Genomic DNA, 21593 nt, shown 5'->3' with positions numbered 1-21593 from the left:
CTCGCCAGTTTCCGGGCTAAATCTCCCAAGTGAAGCACGTCTTCACGCCCACTTCCCCAGAGCGCCGCTTCATTGGCTAATCTTGCCGCCCAACCTCCACAGTCTTCTTACTTAATTGGTTTATGATGATGTCAGCTGCGGCAGTACCCGCCCTTTGCTTGCTTTTGATTGGTTTATTTGTTCAAGTCAAACCGTCCCCTAAACCCATTGGCTCAAAGAAGCACGTGGGCGTCTCGCTGAGAAAGTGGCATCAACAGTAATTTGATTACGTAAAGTTACTGAGCGACAAACGACATTTGCCAGAAAAGTGACGTCGCTTTCAAAATAAAAGCGTTAAACGTTGGTGCGCACTGAACAGAATCGTTTGGGAACGAAAAGAACAAATGCAAAAAGCTGTATTTTTATCAACTGTGGATGCTTTCATGATCATTTTCTTGTTCATTTTAAGTTGTATGGACTACTCAAAAACTTTGCAACAAATTTGTCAAGGGTTTTACTTTAACTTACGTAACAGGAAGTAACTTTTTAACTCTGTTAGCTTGACACTTCACCGAAAGATGGAGCCTTATTCTTCTGAGAAACATTTTTCAAATTTCACTCTGCAGCTTGGCGTAAAATAATCTTGTAAACTTGCTTTGTCCGTGGCCTGCTGTAACATCTCCCACATACATATGCGGACATGTATCTTCTAAATGCACAAGTGTTAACGTTGGCTGTTCATGTAAAGCCATGGATGAAAAAAACATCAGCAGGCAGTTTACAAGCCTAGCTAATGAAGTAGCTAGCAGTAACCCACATTTCTAAATAAAGTAAAGTGTTTTTACTTTTTATAATTGGCGTCAAAATGTCTTCGTCTCCAGTGACCACAGTTTTAACTGTGGGTTGTGACGTTTGTGCCACTTGGGAAGACAAAAGTTGAACCCTAACCTCGACTTTCTCAGGTAACACTGCTAGTATCTTTTGTTGTCACTGCTTGCTTCTTGTTGTAACCGATGTGTACCTTATCAGTTCCAACAAATATGAAGTAATTATATATAACATAGTGCGGGTCATTTGAAATAATCATATTGTGTTCCTATTATAACCTTTCCTTGGTTTGTTTGGGATCCATATGAGTAACACTGAAGTAATGGGACAGTGCTGTTACATGTATAGAAATGTAACCGTGTGACTGGGCAGCTTGCAAACAAACATTTTCAAATACAGGAATGAAATAAAGGTTAATCTATTAGTTGTCAACTATTAAATTAATCAACTATGTTGACATTCATTTAATCGGTCTGAGTAATTATCCTCTGATTCCAGCTTCTTAAATGTGAATATTTTCTGGTTTGCCTACCGCTCTATGACAGTAAACTGAATATATTTGGGTTATGGACAAGGACATCATCTTGGGCTTTGGGAAACAGATTTACATTTTATTGACCAAAAATTCGACAGATCAATTGACAGTGAAAATAATTGTTAGTTGCAGCCCTACTTCTGTGTCATCCAGTCTTATGAGTATCATTTTCATCAAGTTTGTCTTCTAAACATTAACGCACAGACAACATAGTTTTTCTCTCTCATGATGTCTTATTCCCTCACCCCCACAGAGAGCACAGAGAGCACAACAGAGCCTGTTCTCCATGATGTGGATGTGTATTGCTGTTTTCCTGCTGTGGGTCAGGACAGGAGGATGCACAGAGAAGGCCAACACATCAGACCTAATTGAATACACAGCTGCAGACTTCTACGAGAAACTGCATTCTGGGAAGATGATGTTTATCTATTTCGAGCATCAAGGTAGGCTGCTTACTCTGTCGTACAAGTAAACAACGCAACCTTTTCCAAATGTGTATATAGAACTGTATTTTTGCAGTAATACAATAGATAATGCAATACATTTGTGATGATATAGTATCTTAAATTAGCATCTTTTCTTTTTTTAAACTGTATTTTATGGTCCTTTAGTCCTTCCTAGAGTCCAGGGTATCGGTCTTAGTACAAAAAGAAATAGAAAAAAGTTCTCCAAATAGATATACAACATTACAATCAATTAACATTCAAGGAAGATTTCCATTTTTTTTTTTAGATTTCCTGGACTATTTCTAACCATTCAAGAAGTGTTGGAGACTCCTATTTCAGCCATGTCCTGGTTATTGCCTTTTTACTACCTGCTAATAGTATTTGCAGTAATTATCTGTCCTGCTTTTTCATCCCACTTGGCAAGTTTTCTAAAAACAAAACACTAAAGTTAAAAATCAAACCTGTGGTTAATGACTGATCTGATCTCAGTTACCATATCTGACCATTACACATGAGCATTTTTTCAAGTAGTTTACATAAAGAGTAGCTCAAATTGAGCACAGGAGTTACATTAACTTCAGTTTCTTAAATCCCCAAAAATCAGAGCCGTTCATATGGTGATTGACCAGTGACTTGTCAAAGTGCAACACAGCAGATAGTAGCAAAGCCTTTTAACTCCTTTAATCAAGGATAAAAGTATTTCTCTCCGTCTCCAGTCTCTCCAACCGTCTCTCTCTTCTTGCTGGAGCTGGAGAAGTCTGCTGACGCCCTGCAGGATTATGGGGTATTGGTTGGCAAGGTAACTACAGTCCTCTCAGTGCTTTGTGCTCCACCTGTCGTAGACATCAAATTTACAAGTTTTTATTAACTTGGACACAGATATGAGGGAGCTTATGCACAGAGCAGTGGCAGATCAGTACATATTTTTTGTTTTTTTCTGTTAAGGTCAACTGTAATAAAGAGCTGGTTCATACATACTGCACAGAGGAAAGGATGCTGCACACAGCTTTTCTGTTCAGGTAGGTTGTGCGGACATGAAGGCTTCACAAGCACATAACCATATAACTCTGTCAAAGGCATGAAGGATTGTATAATAACAACTAACGACCCCTTAGCTGTCACACTGTCTATGTCTTTCTGTCAGGGGTGGTAAGGAGTTCTTGGGTTTTGATTTGGACACCGTGTTTGACGTCAACTCCATTGTCTCTGAAGTCCTGTTGTAAGTAAGCAATTCTCCCTCACACAATCTCTCAGTTGTGTGCAGCGTTAACCTTCAGTCCTGGCTTGTATCTAAAACAAACAATTAATTTTGAAATTCTATTTTTTTAATACACTTATAAGTGGTACCTGTATGTATATAGTGTTAATATTTTTTAACACTATATATAGAGAAAAACATTCAGTATATATACAGTAGCTGGTGAAGTAGAAAGAAGCTGAATGTCTGTGGGCAAGTCATTTAATGTTACCTGACGCACAAATCATGGCTGTAACTGCTGGAATAGTGTTGTGTGGCTCGGTCCGGGCCACTCTGTTTGCTTTCCTTTTACAGAGCCAGGGCTGTGTACAGACACTGGATTATTTTTTAGTGTACACAGAACGGACAGCTAGGACTGCGAGGAGAGGTTTGCTAGATAGAATCACATACCCACCTTTAATTGACTCTTTCAGTTCTATTATTGACATTAACTCTCTATACATTTGTGACTTAAGCACATTTATGGAATAAATCCACAGCTGAAAATAGTTCCCAAATTACGCACTATAAACCCATGTTTGAGTAACATTTGTAAAAGCGACACTGTCCAACTCTTTAAGGAGATTCATGAGCTTTTTGAGAAAGGAAACTAAATATCTGTGAGCTGCTGCAAAAGATTTCTGTCATCCGTAGGAACCAGTAGGCCACAGACAGGAAGTCAGAAAGAGAGACGGACTAACGCACTTTTTTTTGGTCTTTTCATGGGATTTGTTGATAATAACAAAAAAATCTTTTAAGTTAGATGAAAACAGAGCTTTGGCCTCTTTCTCTTTTAGCGCTATTCTGCGTGAAGAGGTCAAGTATGTCCACACAGACGCTGACCTCATGGCCATGGAGAAGACAGCCAGAGGGAAGAAGGATATTGTGCTGGGATATGTCCGCAGTCTGGGAACACAAGGTATGGAAAAGAAGGAGAGGATTTATATAAACAGACTCTGGAGGCAACAAATGTTGAAGAAAGTCATCGTTTGGCAAAATGTCAGTGATGGAGATTATCTGCACAATGTATTAAATCAAATAAAGTGAATTGTTTCTGCTGATTGTGTTACTTAAGAGCACAGATCGATGATGGAGACGGCGTATGTGTACGGATCCAAATACCAGTTCATCCTCATTACCGGGGGCCCAGTTTTGAAGCATTTAGGGTAGGTTCTTTTTATTTTATTTTATTTTCTCTGATGTTAATCATATGCTAACGCAGGGCTTATTGTGAAATGGCTGAATGTGCCTAACAAGCCAAACAAGTATTAATCTGTTTCATAAAGCCAACTCATTGTAAGGCTGAACAATTATTATTATTATTATTATTATTGTTCAAATTCTTTATTGAAAACCGTAATGATTATGGTGTGATTTTTGCAAGGACCAAACAAAGATGTTTTCTCAAGTCTGTAGAATATGATGTGAAGACTAGGACATCTCTGCAGCACAACAATATAAAATTTTAAATGGTATTTTGACACACAATTAGCCTTCTGCGATTGAATCTGCGATTTGAAAATTGCACTAGGCAATATTGTGATTTCGCAAAGATTCGATTCATTGTTCAGCCCTAACCTCAGAGAGAGACACCATTTTTTTCTTTGACAAAGCAAAAGAGACCGTCGGCAGCACGTTGTAGACCAGTGGCCAAGACAAACACCACATTGCCAAATGATGATGAGGCCGTCAACCTCCTTTATTTACCGTGTGTCTCTCTCTCTCCATCTCTCTTTCAGGGTGAATGAGTTGTCTCACTCGTCTGGAGTGTGGTTCCTCCACTGTAGAGTTCACAGTGGGTTAGTGACCCCGATGACCTTTGAGCGCTGCCCTTTGACCCGCATGAGGAAACCCCTGTCCACCCTCAGCCTCCACTCCTTCCTGCAGCTCATGGAGGCTCCGCTAGTGGTGAGTAGGATAGAAATATTGAGCCACTGTGGAACACAGCACACTGAGTCAAAGAGTGCTTCTTTTTTTCGTGTGACCCCTTAAAACCAAGCAATGTCTTGCCTACTTTTGACTTTTTGTCACCGCTTGCATATGTCTGCTGGTTATGACCAGTTCAGATTACACAGGAAGAGAACAGGCAGACAACGCTTCAGCATTATACACTACATATATTAGCCTAGGCTAATATATGTAGTGTATAATGCTGTAGGTTTAAGTTAATAATGGGGCTTTAACAAGTTATAGCAGTTATAACTCTCAGTTATCTTGGAACGAGCTGAACTAAACATGCCACAGCCTGGCAGAGAGGGAGTTTGGGCTTTTAGGGAGAGACGAGAGCCGCTGCTGTAAAAAAGACAAAACGAAAAAATTGTTTTATCTTGCTTGATAATTGTTGATAATGGTTGAAAGCCATTAAAAATTCGAATAAATGCATTGCCCTAGTTCAAATAATGATTCCCCCCTTTTATTTATTCTCTTTTTCAATTAATTCACAACTAATTAAAACCATTTTTTTCAGAAAACAGGCCAAGCATTCTCTAGGTACAGCTTTCAATTAGCTGCTTGTCTTTGCAGAATTACTTTGGGTTTTGGACTTGTGGATGGACAAAGTAAGCAGTTTGATGACATTATGAAAACAAAATGAATGTGTTTTCATCTAAAAAGTCTAAAAGGCAAAAGAAGGAATATAATGTATTAATTTGGACATAATCGTATGTGTCTCTCCACTGCCAGTCTGAAGTTTACGACGATCCATCCTCAGTCCAGGCCCCCCAATTCCCCTTCCAGCAGACCCCCCAGGTCTTCCTGTTCTCTCGTCCCCCAACCGAGCACCTGGACCTGGACACGGCCACCGCTCTGGCCTGGAGACTCCGTGGCCTTGCCCTGCTGGTGCTCGTACACAGGTACACGACACGGGGTTTTTAATTTACTGACATGGTTTAGAGGTAAAATATAACACATGCTGTAGTTGTCCTATAATTGCAGATAGAGTTTAATCTTGTTATCTGTTTAAATTTTATTATATTTTGCATGTTTTTTATCTGTATTTCGTCCATATTGTTTTCTCTATATTCCCAGCAAAACAGTCTAAATCTACCTTTATCTCTATTTGGATTTCTGTGTGTTTGTTATCAGGCAGAATCCTGCAGTGAAAACCCCCGATGAATATAATGTTGCTTACAGACTGCCAGAGAAGGTATGATGGTCACATACACACATACATACAAAGTAAGATTATAAGTGTTTAACCTTTCTGTGTTTATGTGTGCACTTCAAGAGCTCAGAGGTGAAGTATTTGACCTTACACAACCTTGATGAGGTGTTGGAGCTCTTCATAAATCAAGAGAAAGAGGTGGAGGACGAAGAGGAGGACGAGGACGAGGGGGTGGAGGATTTGCCTTTTGGTAAGTGTCACAGAAAGAGAATTAAAGAGAGGGATCGAGATATCTGTACCAAGAAAGAAATTGTATGTCTGTGTGTATTTGTGTGTTGCTGTGTCTGTCTCCAGGCACACTGGACGATGAAATTGCTTCGTCTGTCTACGAAAACCGAGGCAACTTACTAGATATGGACTCAATTACCCACTTAACCTCAGACAGCTTCCACGCTGCTGTTGCTGAAAGCAGCCTGACAGTGGCACTCTTCTACCTCAAATGTAAGACACACTCCCTACTGACATGTCGGCAAGGGGAAGCGAATTAATAATTAATTTTAATGTCTGTTTTTACCACCAGGGGATGCTGTTTCAATGGCTTTTCTCAGCTCCTTCATTGAAGTTGCAGAGCGACTTGCAGGTAAACAGGAGAGTACAGCATGAACAGAGTCCTTATGGCACGGGTTTTCAAACTCTGACACTGTTGACCCCACTCATACATAACTGAAGCAAACGCACCTCCATTAAATTATTAAGTTTTTGTCCACAGCATTTCAATGACAGAGCAAATATCTTTATATGAATGGACATAGGAAGGTGTCAGTGTTCCAGGAATATAAGTTGATGGGACATTCTCAGCCTTAGTAATGTAGAAAAATATGTTGGTAGTGCAACACATAAAAGGTACTACTAATGGATTTTGTAACTCATATTATTATTCTTTGTCTTAAGTCAGTTTGAGGGATGATCTACTGGTTCCTTTGTGTGATGTACAATATTTCCATAGAGTCATTTAGTTAGCTGTGGGCTACATCTTGAGACCCGTTTGTTAGCCTATACATGTTTCAGTTTTGGCATTAAAAGTATGCCAAATTAACTATTAGCAATTCCTGTTTGCAGTGTACCCATGGATGTAGACAACTATTACTGGATTACTGTGATACTGAAGAAAACTTAAAAATGTGAAGATTCTCAGGCGAGTTCTGGAGTTAAGGAGGACCCTCATTCCTATGATTTCTTAGTTGATTTGTGGATGCGTATTCTTTACGGATATTGAAATTAACCTCAGGGAACTTCTGCCGTATGGTGTGTTCATGAAAACTTGTAACTCTCCCACCTCTGATATACAAGGAGGTTTTATTTTCACTGTAATTATGTATTTGATGTTTGCTGGTTAATAAATCTCTTCAGATTCAGAGGTCCAAATGAGTACGGTCGATTGTGGAGAGTGGACCGACCTCTGTGCTGCTCAGCCAAGCAGCTCTTTGCAGATTCCGTTCCAGCCAATCACGGCGTTCCCCAGCGTCTTGCTGCTGCGCCCCCAGGAGTCAGCCCAGCACTACAGAGGCATGCTGGGCACTGAGGCGTTACATCGCTTCATCATGCTGTGAGAAGTCTTCTAAGAATCCACCGACACGGATGTGTTTTCATTATTTTAAAATCAAGAGTTAAATGGCGTCATATTACATTAAAGCCATTACTTTCTGTTAAATGCTCTTCAATCCATATTATGGATTAATGATTCTGTGACCTTGATGTCATAGTGATGTTATCGAGGTTGTATCAGCTTGGCCTTGTACTAGAAACAGAAAGTTGCTGATTAGGGTGTGACAGAAGGCAGTTGCCTCGGTACTGTAATCGACAGGTGCCTCAGAATCATCACTTACAAGTGAAGGCATCTCAAAACATTATTTTGGAATAGCCTATTAGGGCAGCATTTTACGGCAATGTGTGACGTCGGCACACCGTCTTTTGTCTCTTCTGGCTGTCACCAGGCTTAGGGTCAGCTAGCTAGCTGTTAGAAAGTCAGATCCCTCAGAAATCATACTAAACAAACTTGGTTGGTTACAGTCACGGGCTAATAAGATAGTTCAGTGTTTAGCTCTTGCTAACTTCAAAAATCAACGCAAAAAAACTACTTAAAACTTTAAAAACTTATTTTGTAGGCAAATTTTGGTTTGTTTGTCTGCCATACATTTTTTGTGAGCTACCGCAGGCACGCAGATTTATGGGTAATGGGCAGCATTGAGTCAGCATCGATGCTGCCTTCAAAGCTGACCAGTCGATGCCTCACTGTACAGTTAGACACCTTCTACTACAGCTTTTTTAACCGTTTCAAACACAGCCACTCTTTTATTTTTTTATTGTTATGAGTGCCCCAACTTTATGGAAGTACGATACTAAATTGCTGAAGTTCCCCTTGAATTTTCTATTTTACATTTTAGGGTTTAAATTCACTACAGTGCTCATTCAGCCAATTACAAATAGTATAGCAGCAGAATAAACAAAATACTTGACTTTGCTACTACAAATTAACCCACACAGGAAAACGACTCATATATGAGCATTGCCACATGTAAACATTCATTTTTGGGAACTTTTATGAATACCTTTTCAGTCTGTAGAACTCTTTGAGTCATTGATTATATTGGTGTATAGTCATAACTCAGGAGCTTTTCCACAGGCAGCGCGTATTTGTCGTGTAATCACCTCGATCCATGCTTTTATTTCATCCTGTCTTGACTGATGGGTGTCTGCTGAGACCAAGATGACACCAATCAGACCAAAGTGTTGTAGCCTTTATCTTGGAATAGATGTACCTCTGAGCCTTTAACCTGTACCAAGTATTCCACATAGTGGAGGCCTAAAACAAAGACTATGTATTGTTCAACAAATGGTTAATAAACAAAGCTTATTATCAGTCCAAATGAGCATAGTGATCACAAAGCATTTCTGTTGTGTTAATGTAAGTTATTAAGGTAGATGTCTGGAGAATAAGATACATGGCAAGTTTTGTTTTATGTGTGTCTATCTGGGCACACATGCTTATCTGCTTTTTTTAACCAGGAGCCGACCAGCTTCGCCTGTGCTACTGTCCACCCAAGAGGAAGTGATGTCATACCTTCAGGAAGTGTCTCACCTTGAGCTCGCGGGCTATCGGCCTGCCAGAGTGCTGGGACTGTTTAAGACACAAACACATGCAGGTAGGAGGCTGTAAATGTGTGCGCTAGCGTGACGCATGAATCAGAGCACATTATTGGCTAATGAAGACCTTTGACATTTTGTAATTGATGGTGATGACTCTATAGCTGAAATCAAAGCTAGGACTTCAATCACTTTTTAAAGGATACAGCAACTGTGCCTCAGTTAGTCAAAGGGTTGAATTATGTCCATAAAGCTACACTTGAAGTACAAGGCTGGTGTTATTATATTATTTTCTTACTGTCAAACTAGTCCTATGGAAAGCGCTTTAGTCTTCCTCTCAATACGCCTGCGGCACTCAACCCACAAGTCCCAAGTCCCAAATATACTCAGGTAATTTCCTTGAAAAGCTCAGCACTGTAGCTGTAGCAAATGTTGCTCAAACGGTAGCAAACAGTGTATTTGTTAGAGACTATATTCTGCTGCGGATTAATTCCACATCTGGAGTGTTCAGGCCAAAAAACCTCCCTGTGTTACAACAACACAAGAGGCTGTGAATGAAAATAGATCCAGGAAGTCCAGTTTGGGTTACATGTGTGAGAAAAATGGCTTCTCAGACACCAAAACACTGCACAGCGGTTTAAAATTATATTTTACTTACATAGGGGGCAACTATTTTCGATAGTATGGTTAACAGTGTATAGTCAGCATTAAGTAATCGATCATGAATATGTGCTTGTACATATTTGATTGTCCACCTTGGCACCGCTGCTGGATCACAGCGTGTTTTGTCTGGCAAAACATTCAGCCCTTTTCCCTTCTGATCTGGCAACCCTGCTGTGCGAGCTGTATTCAAATGAGTCACAGAGCACTGTGTTTTTCACACAGAGATGAAGATGTGAGATTGAGTCAAATTAAGTGTGTGTGTTCATGGTAATGAAGGAACGTGTCACCTACTGCAATGATGTGGCTCATTTATGTATTTTGGACAACGATGGAGCTCTATGGTGCAGAGGAAGAAGACACATCAGGCTTTGATTCACGCACACACAATCATTTATATTTTCTTAATACCAACTTTTCTTCGTGACTTGAAAGATGTGATAAGAAAACTTTTAATGAAATGGCTAACACTAGACAGGTCACTTGGTGAAGTTAAAAATATTGCAGAATATTTCAAATGTCCCTCCAAATTTTACTCTCTGTTCAAACCACTGTCCACTGTCAGTAGCAACCATATGATGATGTACTTCTGTTTCTCTGCCTTGCCAGGTGTTCGAGTGTTTACTGAAACTGCAAAGTCATTGAGAGGAGAGGTGCTGACTGGACTGCTGACAGATGGGCTAGCAGAGAAATGGTAAAGGCTCGAAAATTCAGTCTGGTCATTCCTGTTTCAAGGTTGTGCCTGACAATCACTTGAGTGATTCTCTTAAGCTCCTTTTTTGTGTTTGAAGTTGCATTTCACCCAAAATTTCCTGGATTTCTTCAAGCGCTTTTGTCTGGATTTAACAAAACACAATATAAACTAATTATGAAGAGGAGAAAATGTGCATTTTCTGAGGTTTCTATGCTCATTTAACTTTCAAAAGCAGTATTTAAAGGCAGTAGGAGTAGATTGACAGTGAAATTAGATTGTTTTTGAGGTGCACTCAGGAAGCCTAAGCAGCTGATCCAGCCCGGTACTGAAAGGACACTTGAATCAATGTGTGATTACATTTTGTAAAGAGTGAGATATTCTTGCATCATTAAATAGTCTTAAAATGAGCTGCATGACCTTCAGTGCCTTGAATATTTATTTAAGTTGCATGTTTGCTGTGCAGGGCGGCAGAGCACACCGTGGACCTTCCTGCAGTGTTGGTGTTTCCATCTTGGAGGACAAACACTCGTCCCTCCAAGCTGCCTGTGTCCACCTCTGCTGAAGATATGCTCTCCCACATTAACACCGCACTACTGCATCCACTGGTAAATCAACCCAGGTGTCCATTCGTCTTTCTGGCTTATTAAGAAGTCATGCTTGCATTGAGAAATACTAAAATAAAGTTATCTGATGATGAAGTTAGCTGACTGAAATATTATTTAAACCGCAGATGTTTGGTTAAGACTTCAAACTAAGTGAATTCAGCCAAAATTCTCTCAGCCCAGATTGTGTGCTTCATTTGAATTTCATAAAATTAAATAGCCGTAAATAAACAATGTGGATGGAATTTCTGGGAAGTTTGAGAAAGCCAACATAGAGTTGTTCACAGTATGTTGCAGATAACAAGCACCATATGTGGAGTAGATGTGGTTTCTTCAGTACAGACAAAGCCAGAGCGATGTGTCATGTCTTGAGTTTACATTTACTCAAGTGAACGCACACAATGAACTGATGTGTAAACATTCTTTAATGCAAATGTTGCTCAACAAGAGAAGTTCAGCTCGCCCTTTGAGTGCTTGTTATGCTGTTTTACACTGATGAACTTGGCTCAGATTAGTTTCAGGTGCTGTGAAGGTAAATAGGTGAAGTGGAATAGCAAGGGTTAGGGGTCTAAAAAAACCCCATCAAAAGTCCTAAGAATAACCAAATCTGCCTTTTGGTGGCGCTGTTGTCCATATGTTTTATCAAGACTAGAATGCCTTTAAAAAAGTACACAGTCCCTTAAATGATTCCAGCTCCAGGTTTAACTCCTCTAACACTCACATTATTTTGCTTCCCTCAGTAAAAATATTGCTGCCTCTAATGTGCACTCACAAGCAGGTTTGAGAGCATAACAGCAACAATCACTGATGTGTAAATCTCAGATATTAAGCAGGAACAGTGCGAATTCTGTATAAGCCATCAACAAACCTTCTGTAAACTTCAGTTTTATTTTGGATATTGTTGACCCATCAGACGCTTGCCGTTTCAAATCTCTGCAATAACGTGCACATTTTGGCTCCTCTGTTTTATCTCCAGCCTGAGCTGACGGTGGATAACCTGCCATCCTTTCTCTCCCTGGGTAAAGCCCTCCTGCTCCTCTTTGTGGGGAAGGAGGAGGACGAGATCGGGCGGAGGCAGAACCAGGCGCTGGTGGAGGAGATGAGAGGAGTGGTGGAGTTGGGAGAGGGGACGATGGAGCAATACTTGGCCTGTTGGATCCACCTGTTCGTAAATCAGTCAATATATCAATCAGTCCCACAGTCATTCATTAAATATTTGGACACACCCTACTAGATGGCAATGGATTGGTTACTCCATCCATCTATTATTTGCAGACAAAAACAACCCTTAACTTTGATAATCTTGTACTTTTATATTTTACATTAATAGATATATTTTTTTGGTCTATGTTCCAGTGGCCGTACTCCAGCCGGTATGTCTGTCCTGGGGTCGTACCTGGGCTCTATGCCCCCCCTCCCTGCTCTGGTCCTCACCCATTTGCCCTCTGGAGGTGAAATCTATCAGTACCCCCCCAACACCCCCTTAGTGGCCCCCTCTGTCCTGCAGTGGCTGCAGAGGATCGAGGACGGGACTGAGTCACCAGCAGGTAAGGAGGAGAAGTACAGGACAGCAAATAGTTAGAAAATGAAAGGCAGCAGTATAAAGGAAAATATTTAATATGATAGAAGAGCTCAGGATGTTTAATCTAAAGAAACTAAAATGTTATTATAATACTAGAAAATGTTTAGAAATATTTGAATCTGCATCTGTTTTCGATCTGTATCATAATACTCTGTGAAAATCATGGGATACGTTTGCCAGATTATTTTCACTCAATTAAATGCAGCAGTTTATAAGAAAATTGTGAAAATGAAAAATGCATTTTTAGAAATCCTTTAAAAACTTACTGAATTCATCCGCATCTAATATATTGACTTGTTCCTCGGCCCATGGCGGGAAACACGAGTCTGGCAAATCAACATATAACCAAATAATCAGGGCAAGCATTTTGATCCTCCTAAGCCTTCCAAATGAACTTAAATACGCTTGTCTCTGAGCCTAAACTAAAGTCAACACAGTAATGAACCCTCTGGATTAGCTTTTTCTGTGAACTGCAATAGGGATCTACTTACGGGGCAATAAAGCTAGCTGGTTGGTTTGATAACTAGTACTTCTGCACTGCAGGAACAAAAAAAAATGTATTACTTCACTTACTTATCATTTATTACTCTTCATTTTTCTCTATTTGATTTAGCTCCTTATCTGTGTTATATCTGTAACAATAAATCATGAATGTTTGTTATTACCACAGGTTATCCAAATAGTGATTCACTATAGCCAGAGTCTGCTGTCCTAGAGATATCAAGAAGGCCACAATAGATGCCTTAATGCAGTGATTTAATAGACCTATCACGTCAGAAGCAGGGTGAATTCTGAGGGGAAAATCCCCGGAGAAAATTTTATGTTTTCCAATGAATAATGTGTAATTTCACATCATATTGGGCCATTATTTTCACCATATCTCTGAACAAATAGTTGGAAAGGCTGCAGGCTACGTCAGTTTAGTCTAAGTTTGTACCTGATGTTCTCAACATTGGACAAGTAGGCAGTAATAAAATACAGCTTCCAGTTACTTTCTATAAATTGAGCTAATGTTAAGTTACATAGCAGCTATGTAGCTGCTGCAGAAGCTTTCCTGCTCAGCTGCGCAGTCTGAAGGGGAGGGGAGATGTTAGCTAAGTTAGCGCTAATAGGCTTCACTTTTCCAGCAGGTGGGAAACAACACTAAAGTCAAGCCAGCCTCCACTTTGAAAACGACAGTCAAGCCAGCCCTCGCGCTGTTTTGCGATGCGTGTTTTTTCTAGGCATTACGGTAACATCGTGTCGCAGCACATTTCAAAATAAAAGTGAGCTTCTGCTGAACATAATGCAATTGATGTGGCAGAAACGATTGAATAAATAAATAAATGCTTAAGACACCACAAGAATCTAAAGAAAATATTAGTCTCACAGAAAGCTTACTACATTCAGCCAAGATTCAAACTCGTGTAAAAAGAAAACCTTCTGTTTCCACTGACTCATTTCACTTCACAGTGACAGCAGGCCACCTCAGGGTGACCCTCTGTCAATATCAGAGCAATCTGATGTAGTATTTTGAAATCTTGAAAATATCTAATATTTTCACTGAATTTGCTGATTTCAAATTGACGTAAAAAGAAAACGTCCTGTTTCCACTGGTTCATTTCAATTCACAGTGACAGCAGACCACCTCAGGGTGACCCTCTGTCAATCTCAGAGCAATCTGATGTTTGGTTTTAATATTACAGCCCTTGAAAATGTCTAATATTTTCGCTATTCGCCAAGATTCAAATTGATGTAAAAAGGAAACTTCCTGTTTCCACTAACTCATTTCCCTCCCTCGTCGTTGCTCAACACAAAGAAGAGCGTGCTGACACCCGCCCAACAGACTACGTTCCTAGGGGTGGTGTGGAACTCGATGACGATGCGGGCCCACTTGTCGCCTGCATGCGTCGGGTCCATTGTGTCCTCAGTAACCAGGATAAAGCTAGGCCGCTCCATCACTGTGAAAAACTTTCAGAGAGTGTTGGGTCTCGTGGCAACAGTGTCCAGCATAATCCCGTCTGGCCTGCTGCACATGAGAGCCCTGCCGTGGTGGTTAAAATCCAAGGGATTCTCCCGAGGGGAAATCCGTTCCATCTGATACGGATGACAAGCAGGTGCCTTCGTTCCCTGTATGGAAGTTGGAAGAAACCTTGGTTCCTTTCCCAAGGGCCCGTGTTGGGAGCGTCATGTCGCCGGACAATTATTCCGACAGACGCCTCACTCACGGGATGGGGCGTGGTCACGGACAGCCGCTTGCGAGAGGCTCCTGGGAGGAGCATCATTTCTCTTGGCACATAAATTGCCTAGAAATGTTGGCGGTTTTCAGAGCTCTGAGGAGTTTTCTGCCCGCTCTCCGCGGTCGCCACGTCCTTGTCAGGACCGACAACACGGCAGTGGTGGCCTATTTGAATCACCAGGGGGGTCTGCGCTCGTGCCCATTATGCAAGCTGGCGCAACAGATCCTCCTGTGGTCCCAGCAGAGACTGCTGTCCCTCAGAGCGATGTAAATCCCTGGGACCCAGAATCAAGGAGCAGACCTGCTGTCGAGACAGGGGCTGAGGCCAGGGGAATGGAGTTATTGTGTGAAGAGGTCGGCCCCATAGACGGGGTCTTGTTTGCGTCTCAAGAGACGACGCACTGTCCTCTCTTGTTCTCCCTCTCACCCCCAGCCCCGCTAGGGCTGGATGCCATGGTATAGACGTGGCCGAGGCTGCGGCTGTATGCCTTTCCTCCAGTCGCTCTGCTTCCGGAGGTTCTGGAGCAGGTCCGTCAGGACGGTGTCAGCCTACTGTTAGTAGCCCTGTTTTGGCCGGCCCGAGTGTGGTTCTCGGACTTAATTTTGCTCCTAGCAAATGGCAGGTCCCTCTGAGGATGGATCTGCTGTTTCAGGCGCAGGGCCAGGTCTTTCACCCTTGCCCCGCCCTATGGAGACTGTGGGTCTGGCCCCTAAGGGGGCCCAGTTCCTGGAGGCGGGCCTCACAGCAGGAACAGTCGAGACGCTGCTCAGCTCCAGAGCCCCATCCACGAGAAGGATGTACGGCCTAAAGTGGAATGTGTTTGCCACCTGGTGCGGAGAACGAGCGGTGGACCCATTTACCTCTGGGGAGGCTTCCACTGGTCGTGCGCTTCCTCCGTGGAGCCCGGAGGATGAGACCCGTGACTCGGTCCAGGGTTCCCACCTGGGACCTGATGCTGGTTCTCAAAGCGCTGGCTGAGGCCCCCTTCGAACCCCTGGAGTCGGCTGAGGCTAAGCACCTGACCCTTAAGATGGCCTTCCTCCTCGCTATCACCTCTCTGAGGAGGGTGGGGGATCTCCAGGCACTTTCGGTGTCTCCGCAATGCCTGGAGTTTGCCCCGGGGAGGGTCAGAGCCATCCTGCACCCCTGTCTGGGCTATGTCCCTAAGGTCCCTTCCAGGTTGGCAGGGTCCATGCTGCTGCAGGCGTTTCATCCCCCACCTCATGTGACGGCGGAGGACGGTAGACTTCATCTGCTCTGCCCGGTCAGAGCACTGAGTATTTACACTCTGAGGTCTTCCCGGTGGAGGAAAGCAGACCAGTTGCTGGTGTGTTTCGGGTCCCCCAGGCTGGGCTCCCCGCTTCCAAACACACGGTCAGCAACTGGATTGTTCAGACTATTTCCCTGGCCTATCAGGTGCGCGGGTTACCTTCACCTATGGCCGTAAGGGCGCACTCTACTCGAGGCATGGCGGCTTCTAGGGCCCTCCTCGCAGGGGCGTCGGTCCAGGATTTGTGTGATGCGGCTGGCTGGGCCACCCCTCACACCTTCATACGGTTCTACAGTCTGGACCTTCCTTCTGCACCCGGCACCCGTGCGCTCTCCTCCTAGTCGTGCCATCAGGTGCTGCACGCTGGGGGCAGGCGGGGTTTCGGCGCGGCCTAAGTGGGTATTCTTGTTCCCATAGTTTCGTCACCGACGCAGTTCGAGTTCCCTCGAAGGGGAACGTCTCGGGTTACGTATGTAACCCTTGTTCCCCAAGAAGAGGAACGAGACACTGCGTCGGTCGGCCACACCTCACCCCGCCTGGAGTGCCTTGCTTCACAGAAAAGGGCTAATGTGTCCTGTGTGCCAGCGTGCTTATATACGCCTCCAGTTACACCGTCACATGCTACCGTTCTAGCAACACCAATAGGATTGGAGTAGTTTCATTCATGTTTCAGCCATGCCACGCCCAGAAGCGTTCTCATAGTGTCGTCATCGACGCAGTGTCTCATTCCCCTTCTCGGGGAACAAGGGTTACATACGTAACCTGAGACGTTTGTCAATTTGAATCTTGCGAATAGCGAAAATATTACACACTTTCAAGGGCTGTAACTTTAAAATAATACATCAGATTGCTTTGATATTGACAGAGGGTCTCCCTGAGGTGGCCTGCTGTCACTGTGAAGTGAAATGAGTCAGTGGAAACAGAAGGTTTTCTTTTAACATCCATCTGAAATCAGCAAATTCAGTGAAAATATAAGATATTTTCAAGGGCTGTAACTTTAAAATACTACATCAGATTGCTCTGATATTGACAGAGGGTCTCCCTGAGGTGGCCTGCTGTCACTGTGAAGTGAAATGAATCAGTGGAAACAGAAGGTTTTCTTTTTACATCCGTCTGAAATAAGCAAATTCAGTGAAAATATTAGATATTTTCAAGGGCTGTAACTTTAAAATACTACATCAGATTGCTCTGATATTGACAGAGGGTCACCCTGAGGTTGTCTGCTGTCACTGTGAAGTGAAATGAATCAGTGGAAACAGGTTTGGGAAAAGGTTTTCTTTTTACATGAGTTCAAATCTTGGCAGAATGTAGTAAGCTTTTTGTGAGACTGATTTCTTTAGATCCATAGACATACATAGATAGATTGTGGTGTCTTAAGCATTTATTTATTTATTCAATCGTTTCTGCCACATCAATTGCATTATGTTCAGCAGAAGCTCACTTTTATTTTGAAATGTGCTGCGACACGATGTTACCGTAATGCCTAGTAAAAACACGCATCGCAAAACAGCGCGAGGGCTGGCTTGACTGTCGTTATTGAAGTGGAGGCTGGCTTGACTTCAGTGAAACAACAGACTTTTCTTGGTCTTGAGAAGCTAACACACTGTAACAGACACAGCACATTTACTGCCAGAATATTTTCCTCCGCTCGCGTTCACCGTCACTTTCTACCGCTGAGACAATCAAACACTCGCTACGCACCTCCTGATTCAGAGTTACGCTGCTCTTATAACACCATCTGTTAAATCCAGTCTTCAAAAGGTAAATGCATAAATGTCAAAGGAGCTGAGTACATTAAGGGAATACCGTCAAATACTTGTGATTAATGTGATTACATTAACCTTTATCTAAGAAAATAAAAAGGTGCGAAGGCAGGTACGTGTCCAATGAGATAAAATTTTAAGAAAATATAGAGAAGTGTTACCTGTTAAAAATGTCGAAGCATAGAAAGATGTGAATGACATCAAATAGAAAAAGAAAAAAAAATCAAATGATAAAATAGACAGTTTTCCTCCAATAAAAAGTTATAGTCAAGAATTAGCTGATAATGTCTACCCTCTTCTCCTATATCTCATATGCCAAATGCTCCAAGATGTACAGAGGTTGAAAGAATTTATCACCAATTTTAAATGATAATGCAGATGTACTGGCCCTCAGACGAGCCTGTTGATAAAACTATAAAACTGTGACATGATTGTACTTGTTCCTGTCTGAGGAATGTGAAAGGTATGCGCAGGAGGCTTTTAGTTAAGCAGCTACACGTGTAATGAACATAAAAGGGTCCTTTAAGGAAGGGGATGATTGTTAAGGTGACTTCAGGCTTTAAACCTCAATTGACTGGAGCCATTAACCTTTGACTTTCTGAAGCCTGCAGTTAGAATAAGTGTGGGCCAAGATAAGACGGCAGTCTTGATGTGACTTGTTTCTGTCTATTTGAACTGAAGGACTGTCATCCAGCACATTCCCTTCATTCTCCACAGATAAACTAGAGACCTGCAACCGTTAGAGATGTAGAGTGACTTTAAACCTCAGTTTTTTGTCACTTTCTCTTATTTTCTGGCATTATTAAGTACTCCTGGGTTTCTTACAGATTGTCATGCTGCACTTTTATAGTTAAAATTATTATCTTCATTACTTTATAAATGTTGAATAAGAGTTCTTTTTCATGATTATAAATTCAACTTTAGGAGCAAAATTGTTTATTGCACTTGAATACTATAAATAGAAAACAATACTAAATAAATAATAATAAAATGTGTAAAAATAGAAATGAGCCAATAAATTGTGAAATAATTTAATAAATCATTCAAACTCAGTTAAGTTTATTTTTACTTTATTATATAATTTTTTGAATGTATGTTTGTTTTTATTTCACAATAGTATTTTTGCCATTTACATATAGCTCAACAGCTGCTACAACATTTAGCCACTTAGCTACTGTTAACTAGAGCAACAACAATGTCAAAGTAAGTATAGTGTTAAAGTCTGAATCAACCAACTAGTGTAGATGCTGCTGTACTTTAACACAGTGCACAGACACAGAAACTAACTTCTGTTCTGTAGCTTAACAAGGCTACACATGCTATACCGTGGGGTGGCGATGGCACATTGGATAAGACACATGCCTTTGGTGTAAGAAACCCGGGTTTGGTTCCGAGTGTGATACATCCAGCAGTGTCTCCCTGTACAAGACACTTAACCCGTAGTTGCTCCAAAGACGTGCAACCTCTGACATGTATAGCAATTCTAAGTCGCTTTGGATCTTACTGCTAAATCAGTAAATGTAATGTAGTAGCCAACAAGCTTGGATTATTACTCAGCATCAAAGTTTGGATGACTAGATAAGAATAGCTGAAATTCAGGACAGGGGAATTGAGGGTGGGCGTGGCTTCCAGTACATTACGAATAATGAAACCATAACACTGTGAAAGTCAAAACTCAACTCTCAACTGTCTGTCATTAGGTAAAATATAACATTTATTTAATTTAATTCACTTCATCAGGGCGGTGCCTGTCACATCTGTCTGGGTGTGTCAGATCTCTCCTTCTCCGTGGCCACCTGCAGCTACACTTCCCTTCTGTTTGCAACTGCCACTTCCACTTTCACTATCTACAGATAGACCACAAATAGGGGAATAGAGCATGCACGTGTGTTACTTTGTAGCTATAATAACTCTGTTGACACAATGTCCATGATAGCCTGCAGTCCCTGCTGTAGCCAATGCAGAGCCGGGCACCAAATAATGTTTCACAATGATTAGTAGGCCCATAATCAAAACTCATTTTAGTCTAATTTTCAGGACAAACAGGACAGGGGTCGGGACAACGACTTGTAATTCGTGGATTGTCCCAAATTTTTCGAGACGCCTGGTCACCTTAATCAAAGCGAATAGCCTGTGTAGCAGTGTTAGCTAGCTACTATGGGCTAGATCGATCACAGAGTTGTGTGTCATTTTCTGAGAAAACATCTGTAGAGTCAAAATTCTGCAGAGGTTACTCTGAATCAGCCAGCTAGTTGTTAATAATGGCTCTTCACTTTGATGTTGAGTCTTAGCGGTTAGGTAGGTAGCGTGGAGTCTGTCTGTCTGAACACTTTTGTGCTCCGTAGATTAAAATTCCTTCACTTTCTCTAAACAAATTTTAATCCACAGGAAATCAATGTGTCACCTTCAAGATAAGATTAAATTGGTCTCAATAACAGTAATGTTAATTATGCCAACCAAATAAAATGATTTATCCCTACACTGGGACTGCTGTTAAAAACAGTTGCTGTTGCGTTACATTAAAGGCCAGTATCATATTTTATCCTGTATCGAGTTGCACACTTTAATTATAGTTCTCTGTCTTGGTCGTCTCCGTAGGGATGTTGGGTGAGGACAGCTGGCCTCCTGCTGTCGATTTCTACGACTTCCTGAAAGTCATGGACATGCAGGAATCCGACGCCAGCCTGGAGCAAACTCCTCAAGAGGAAGAGGAGCTGGACGAGGAAGAGGTGAATGCAAAAGAAGATGTGGTGTTAGAAGAAGGGACGGATTCCTCCTCCAGCTCTCCCAACACTCATTCTGAACTGTAACAGAACAAGACAGGAGGGAAATGACACTAAACCACTGATTAAACATGTTTGTATATTGATTCTGGGCTTCTTTTCTTTTTACTAATATTATTATTTTTATATAGCAATATTAAATGTATTATTGAGATTGATTCTATCCCTCTGAAATTTATTTCAAGATCAGAAAAGATCTGTCAAAAAGACACATAAAGCTACATATAAATACAGTTAAAGGTGTAAAAGACAAAAAGTATATATATATATATATTTTTTTTTAAATTTCAGTTTATTTTTTTCTACTTTTAATATGACTTAACAGGTGTTTCCTCAGGGGGATTTACCGAAACTTTAAAATAAAATTCTTTCCTGAGAAGATGAAGGTCGCTAAAGTTGTTCCACTTTTTTAAAATGGAGATGTACATCACTTCAACAGCTACAGTCCAGTGTCATTTCTCTCAGTTTTCTAAAACCCTTGAAAAGTGGTTTGCTCAAAAACTAAATACTTTTTTAGAAAAACATAAATTAATTACTGAAAAACAAATATGGCTTTAGAGTAAAAAGATCTACAGCTTTAGCATTAATTGAACTCATAGAAAAGATTACATCTCCAACTGAGAATAAGCAATACACACTGACTTAAGCAAAGCATTTGACACCATAAATCACAGTCTGCTATTGTGAAAATCATACAACTATGGCATCAGGGGTCCAGCTCATCAATGGCTTAAAAGTTATCTCAACA

General features: G+C 41.5%; 1 protein-coding gene across 2 annotated transcripts; it reads left to right on the top strand.

The window, feature by feature from the left end:
- Nucleotides 1–542: 542 nt before the first annotated feature.
- On the top strand, nt 543–20932 carry txndc16 (thioredoxin domain containing 16). Of its 2 annotated transcripts, none has more exons than XM_038717340.1 (20): nt 543–941; nt 1617–1785; nt 2505–2587; nt 2734–2807; nt 2933–3007; nt 3823–3944; nt 4101–4191; nt 4765–4933; nt 5708–5877; nt 6110–6170; nt 6252–6378; nt 6483–6629; nt 6709–6768; nt 7539–7734; nt 9195–9331; nt 10542–10626; nt 11090–11231; nt 12205–12392; nt 12585–12775; nt 20661–20932. In XM_038717340.1, the coding sequence occupies exons 2-20, from the start codon at nt 1629–1631 to the stop codon at nt 20870–20872; spliced, it is 2487 nt and encodes an 828-aa protein (XP_038573268.1). In that variant the 5' UTR covers nt 543–941; nt 1617–1628; the 3' UTR covers nt 20873–20932. The 2 variants fall into 2 exon arrangements, with proteins under 2 accessions (XP_038573268.1, XP_038573258.1); XM_038717330.1 differs by having other exon boundaries at nt 1605–1785.
- Nucleotides 20933–21593: the final 661 nt, after the last annotated feature.

The sequence above is a fragment of the Micropterus salmoides genome, unplaced genomic scaffold (assembly GCF_014851395.1).
Source record: "Micropterus salmoides isolate LMB-PRFRI ecotype aquatic unplaced genomic scaffold, ASM1485139v1 Ms_hic_scaffold_1, whole genome shotgun sequence".
NCBI classification, from domain to species: Eukaryota; Metazoa; Chordata; class Actinopteri; order Centrarchiformes; family Centrarchidae; genus Micropterus; species Micropterus salmoides.
Note: the sequence above shows the minus strand (reverse complement) of the source record. Positions and strands in the feature narration are given on the sequence as shown.

Coding starts and splice junctions, on each gene's coding strand:
- txndc16 (XM_038717340.1), top strand. CDS start 1,629: ATGATGTGGATGTGTATTGCTGTTTTCCTGCTGTGGGTCAGGACAGGA. Junction 5,878..6,109: donor CTGCTGGTGCTCGTACACAG/GTACACGACACG, acceptor GTTTGTTATCAG/GCAGAATCCTGCAGTGAAAA. Junction 7,735..9,194: donor TTACATCGCTTCATCATGCT/GTGAGAAGTCTT, acceptor TTTTTTAACCAG/GAGCCGACCAGCTTCGCCTG.